The sequence below is a fragment of the Globicephala melas genome, chromosome 2 (assembly GCF_963455315.2).
Source record: "Globicephala melas chromosome 2, mGloMel1.2, whole genome shotgun sequence".
Classification (NCBI taxonomy): Eukaryota; Metazoa; Chordata; class Mammalia; order Artiodactyla; family Delphinidae; genus Globicephala; species Globicephala melas.
This window is the reverse complement of record NC_083315.2, coordinates 108,071,396-108,077,584: the sequence shown is the minus strand read 5'-3', so window position 1 is coordinate 108,077,584 and position 6,189 is coordinate 108,071,396. Positions and strand designations below refer to the sequence as shown.

The 6,189-nt window shown below is 52.4% G+C and overlaps 1 protein-coding gene across 1 annotated transcript; it reads right to left on the bottom strand.

Annotated features, from left to right (window-relative positions):
* Nucleotides 1–846: 846 nt before the first annotated feature.
* ERVFC1 (Endogenous retrovirus group FC1 Env polyprotein) lies at nucleotides 847–2,586 on the bottom strand. Its single transcript, XM_030854487.2, has one exon. It carries the CDS (start codon nucleotides 2,584–2,586, stop codon nucleotides 847–849), a length of 1,740 nt encoding a protein of 579 aa, XP_030710347.2.
* Nucleotides 2,587–6,189: the final 3,603 nt, after the last annotated feature.

Here is a 6,189-nt window from a genome sequence, read left to right as displayed (position 1 = left end):
GCAATGAATGAGAGTTCTTGTTACTCTACATCACCACCAGCATGTGGTGCTGTCAGTGTTCTGCATTTTAGCCATTCTAATAGTTATGTAGTGGTATCTCGTTGTTTTAACTTATAATTCCTAATGACATATAGTGTCAAACATCTTTTCATATGCTTACTTGCCATCTTTATATCTTGTGATGAGGTATATGTTCAAGTCTTTTGCCCATTTAAGAAAATGGGGTTGTTCATTTTCTTATTGTTGAGTTTTTAGAATTCTTTGTATACTTTGGATAAAGTCCTTTATCAGATGCTGTATTTGCAACTATTTTGTCACAGTCTATAGTTTGTGTAAGGTCGGATCTTAACAAACGGCACCACGAAACAGAGGAAAGCTTCAAGTGAGCCTTATTAGGGAGCGCTCCCGGGCGAAGTTCACTGGTCCGAGAGAAAGGGGGCCAGAGAAGTCGCGCCCGGGTGGGGGTTGGGCAAGATTTTATAGGGGAAGAAGGGAAAGGGGTGTGGTGAATCTGGGAGGGCGCAGGGTATTCCTTATTTGGTGGCCTTTTTGGGTATCCTGGGGGACCGTTAGTCCCGCCCCTCGAAAGGCGGGAAGGCTGGGCTGGTTTCAAAGTCCCCAGGTCAGTTCCTGGAACTGGGTGGTCCGGAATGTCGCCAGGGCAGTTTCTGGAACTGGGTGGTCCGGAGAATTTCATTCTGATGCAACCTGTGAATCTGATTGTGTTCCCCTGCCTTGGGCCAGTTGGCCTTACATTTGGTGTAATGGGGCGGCGTTCTGATCTCTGGCTACTTCATGCTGAATGGGGGCATCGAAAGGGGAGTCGGGCGACCAGAGGTCCGAGGCTTAGGGGAGACCAGTGGGGGGTTCTGTAGGAAGCAAGGTGTAAGGACCGAGGAGCATTTGGTTTGTGGCCACCCGAGAGACTTCCTCCATGCACCTGCGAAGGAACCTAAGAAAACAGAGAGAAAACATGAGCAAGATACAGATGAGAATTAAGGGGCCTAAGATTGGTGTTAGCCAGGTATAGAGGGTGGATCGCCACCAATCAGGAATTGGGGAGGCGGACTGTTGGTGTTTGCGTTGGAGTTCTTTTCTTAAGCGATGGAGGGCTTTTACGTTGTCTTCGACGAGTCCTGTTTCATTGATGTAATAGCAGCATTCCTCCTGTAGGAAGAGGCAGGTACCTACTTTGTCGGCCGTCAGGAGATCCAGTGTTCGTCGATTCTGGAGAGCGACTTGGGCTATGGAGGTGATTTGGCGCTGGAGAGAGGAGATGGAGCCGGCGGAGGCTTCAGTGGCTAGCTGGAGCTTATGTTCTAAGTCGCGGGATGTTGAAACACTATGTGTTAGAGCTCCCCCCTCGAGGCCTGCAGCAACCAGGGAGGAGGCGAGAGAGATGCCTGCGACCGGAGGAAGAAAGATAGCTCTTTTTCGTCGGGTAAAGGGTGGCGTGATTAGCAAGGAAAATTCGGCTTGGCTATACAGTGTGAGTTGTGGGACGAGAGTAACGGGGATACATGGGAAGGGGGAGGAAGAATTGATCTCTTTTATGAGGGAACCATTGCAGCACAAAAACATGCCTGGTGGTGCTTTAATTGATGTGCTTACCATGAGGGATGAGTTGCAAAGAAACCCAGTATCAGCTAGATTTGGGCGGCTGCCGTAACAAATGGTGAGATTTTTTGAATCAAGGAATATGGGGACTTTTAACGGAGAAAAAGGTGGGTTTTGGGAGGTGTGGGAAGTAGAATTGAAGGGCTGGTCGAGTGGGACAGCAGCCAAGGGTGGCCAGCCAGGCGAGGCACATAGAAAGCAGTCGGAGATGTTACCTATTCCTGTGTGGTTGAGTATCTGTACTGCTTGACGGACGAGGGTCAACCAAGAAAAAGGATCCTCTTTGTGTTCGGGGTGAGGTAGTTGGTATCTTAGGGCTTGTTCTGTTTCCTGGATGGCAGTGGCTTGTTCACTCAACTGTTGGATAACTTTGGGAATCAAACTGATATATGAGCGAAAGACCCTGATAGAGCCCACGGGGTAGGCATCAGTTGCCCATTGGTAGATTTTTCCTTGTACCCCTTTTACCCATCTTGTGTCCCAGGGATCTTTGATGTTGATGAATAATTGACCCTTGCCATTTCTGGTGAGCAGGTGGGATTGTCGGAGCGAGCTCCTGGTATCTAGTTTTGCCACATGGATGTTACATGAGTGATAGGGGCACCCCCCATAGGTCTCATTCCACCATTGACAGTAGTCTCGAGTCTGATCGTAAGTGAAGCAGACAGTGGGGGTGGACCATCCCAGGGGAACACCTTCTATGTTAGAGATGGGGATCTGGACTGTTACCAAGGCCTGGCACCCATCTGGTTGGCAGTCTCCCGTGCCCAGGACTCGGGTGTGGGTCCGACCTTTAGCTTGCCATGTCCTGTGGACATGGAAGCGCCATAGGGACATCTGGTGAGTCCTGGGTGGCAGGAGGAGCAGCAGGAGGAGAGACAGGGTGACGGACAAGCCGTAGTCTCGTGGGACCCAGCGGTAGGGCCGTCCAAGTCTCTGGAGTTGGGGCCATTTTAAGGCGGGAAACATGGTACCAGGAAGGGTGTCCCAAGAGTAGCTGCCGTGGGAGTGGTGAGGATCACCATATGGGGGCCTGTCCACCGTGGCTTGAGAGATTGAGGGTGTAATTCTTTGAGGAGGACGCTATCGCTGGGTTGTAGAGGGAGAGAGGAAGTTTCAGAGACAGCCACTGTCGGTAGATGACGGTCAGCGTGTTCGCGGAGAAGACGGCGAAGCAGGGAGAGGTAGGGAAGGTAGGAGGCTAGGGGTGGACTCTGGGTTGGTAGGTCGTGAAGGAGGAAAGGGCGGCCGTAAAGTAGTTCAAATGGACTGAGGCCAGTAGGAGTCCAAGGTGAGGCTCGGACTCGGGTAAGGGCTAGAGGAAGCAGGTCGGGCCATGAGACACGGACCTCAAGGGACAGTTTGGTGAGGTGGTCTTTTAAGATCCCATTGGCGCGTTCAACCTTACCAGATGATTGGGGGTGGTAGGGGATGTGGAGTTTCCAGGTGATCTGGAGAGCCTCTGATACCTGTTGAACCACCTGAGAGCAAAGGTGGGTCCGTTATCTGACTGAATGGAGACCAGCAGACCAAATCGGGGGATGATGTGTTGAAGCAGGATGGTGGCGACTGTGTCTGCCATTTCTCGAATTGTTGGATAGGCCTCGATCCAACCTGAAAAGGTGTCAATGCGAGTGAGCAGATATCGGAAGCGTTTGCAGCGGGGCATGTGGGTAAAGTCAATCTGCCAGTCTTCACCAGGCTGATGTCCACGCATCTGGTGTGTAGGAATTCGGGGCCGTAGGCCTCCTTGTGGGGAGACGGATGCGCAGGTTTGGCAGGCCATGTGAGTCTTTGAGATGGCCTCTCTAAGTCCTGGCAGATGAAAGAGGGGGTCCAAAAAACGGAACATTGCTTTTGGACCAATGTGTAAGGATTTATGGATGTCTGATAGGAGGCTGGCTGCTTGGGCCAGAGGTAGGGCAATTTTGTTTTCTATAAAAATCCATCCTTTGTTGTCTTTGTGTCCCCCTTTTGATAGTAAGGCAGCTTCCTCGTGTGGGGTATATGTGGGTTGGGTAGGACTGGTAAAAAATAGGAGTGGAGCTGGAGGATCCCCTTTTGTAAGCTCTCGGGCCACGGAATCGGCCTTCGAGTTACCTTGTGCTATTGGGTTGGATGGGAGTTGATGACCCCTGCAATGGATAATTGCTACTTCTTTAGGAAGCTGGAGGGCCTCCAGGAGTTTTGCAATGAGGGAAGTGTTGACCACTGGGGATCCCTTAGTGGTCAGAAATCCACGTTCCCTCCATAGTGCTGAGTGGCTGTGTGCAATGAGAAAGGCATATTTAGAGTCTGTGTAGATGTTAACCCTTTGGTCTTTGGAAAGGTTAAGGGCTCATGTAAGTGCGATTAGTTCAGCCTTTTGGGAGGTCGTTCCTTCTGGGAGGCTGTTAGCCTTGATAATAGTTGAGATAGTTACCACCGCGTAGGCTGCCCGTCGGCACCCGTCAGGACTGAGTATCGAACTACCATCGACAAAGAGATTGCGGTCCAGATTTGAAAGAGGGGTGTCAAAGAGTCATTCTCTTGGTGGTTTGAAGGCCTCTATGACATGAGGGCAGGAATGGGATGGAAAACCCCCAGTGCCAGAGATAGGAAGGAGGGAAGCCGGGTTCAGGCGAGGGGAGAGATCAAGAGAAATAGCTGGGTTTTCAATGAATAGTAGGTGGAACTCCTGGATGCGGGAGGGGCCCCGGAGGGAGAGAGACTTGTGGCCTAGGAGGTCGACCAGCCGGTGGGAGGAAAACACGGTTAGTGGGTGGGCCAGAGTCAGTTTGAGTGTTTGTTTGGTCAGTTTGGCTGCCGCTGCTAGGGCCCGAAGGCATGGTTGCCATCCCCGAATGGTTGGGTCTAGCTGTTTGGAGAGGTAAGCCACGGGGCGGTAGGAAGGCCCTACAGGCTGGGCAAGGAGTCCAGTGGCTATTCCGGCCCGTTCATCCACAAAAAGGTGAAAAGGTCGGTTTGGGTTGGGCAGAGAAAGGGGAGGAGAAGATATCAGAGCGTTACGGAGGGTGAGAAAGGCCTGTCGAACGACGGAAGGAGAGGTGAGGGGTCCTTGAGGGGTTTCTTTAGTGGCTAGATATAAGGGTTTAGTGAGGAGAGCAAAGTTAGGGATCCAGTGTCAGAAAAATCCTATAAGGCCCAAAAAGGAGAGAATTTGTTCCACTGTTTCCGGAGGCTGGAGTTCACGGATAATCCGGGTGTGGTCGGCTGTTAGTGGTAGGGGTAAGGTGGAGCCCCAGGTAGGTTATGGAAGATACAGATAACTGAGCCTTGGCTGGGGAGACCCGATAACCGCGAGAGCCAAGGTAATTGAGGAGATCTGCAGTGTGTTGTCTTGAGAGGCTGAGAGACGGGCTACAAAGGAGGAGGTCATCTACATATTGAAGGAGTGTGCTGGGGGTAAGGGAGCAGGAAGTGAGGTCCCGTGCGAGCGCCTGACCGAAGAGGTGAGGACTGTCGCGGAAGCCCTGAGGAAGAACTGTCCAGGTGAGATGACTGGAAGTATGAGTATCCGGATCCGTCCAGGTAAAGGCGAAGAGGAAATAGGAGTCGGGATGTAGGGGGATAGTGAAAAAGGCATCTTTGAGATCCAGAACCGTAAAGTGGGTTGTGGATGGGTGGATATGGGAGAGCAAGGTGTATGGGTTTGGTACTACTGGGTGGAGAGGAATTATGGCCTCATTGATTATTTGGAGGTCCTGGACCAGGCGATAATCCCTAGAGGCCTTGCGGACAGGCAGGATGGGGGTGTTGCAGGGAGAGTCAGTGGGGATAAGGAGTCCCTGGTTCAGGAGTCTGGTGATAAAAGGTTGTAGGCCCCTAAGGTGAGTCTCAGAGATGGGAATTTGGGGCCTTGATGGAAATTTGGAGGGGTCCTTTAGGCAGATGAGAACGGAGGAATGGTGTGTTGCTATTATGGGCTTAGAAGTATCCCAGACTTGGGGATTGATTGGGTTCGGTGTGATTGGAAGAGGGGGATAGGAGGGGGAGGGTTCTAGAGACAGGCCGAGAAGAGGAAGCAGGAGTTGGGAGGAGGGGACCTTAGGGTCAAGTCTAACGAGCTGGAGGGAGGCCCCTAAGTGGAAAAGGACACCTCGGCCTAGCAAGGGAACTGGGCAGGATGGTATGACTAAGAAGGAATGAGTAAAAGGGAGTCCTTCGATATGACATGGGAGTGGACCGGTCTGGAGTGGGAAGGATGGTTTGCCATCAGTACCCATGACCGAGATCTGGGAAGGAGAAACTGGCCTGGAATAAGTAGGCAGGACCGAATAGGTAGCCCCCGTGTCCACCAGAAATGAGATGGACTTACCCGCTACCTGTAGCGTTACCCTGGGCTCGGCGAGGGTGATGGGGGTCTTCGAGTCCGGGCGCCGTCAGTCATCAGCCAATCCCAGCAGTTCGAGTGGTAATGCCGTTGGGTCGGCCTGCCCCCCGCGTGGAGACGCTGAGGGAGGGCCGGTCGTAGGGCAGTCACTCTTCCAGTGGCCCGTTAGCCCGCAGCTGGGACAGGGCTTGGAAGGAGGTCGGGGATTGGGACATTGGCGAGCCCAGTGGCCTTCTTTT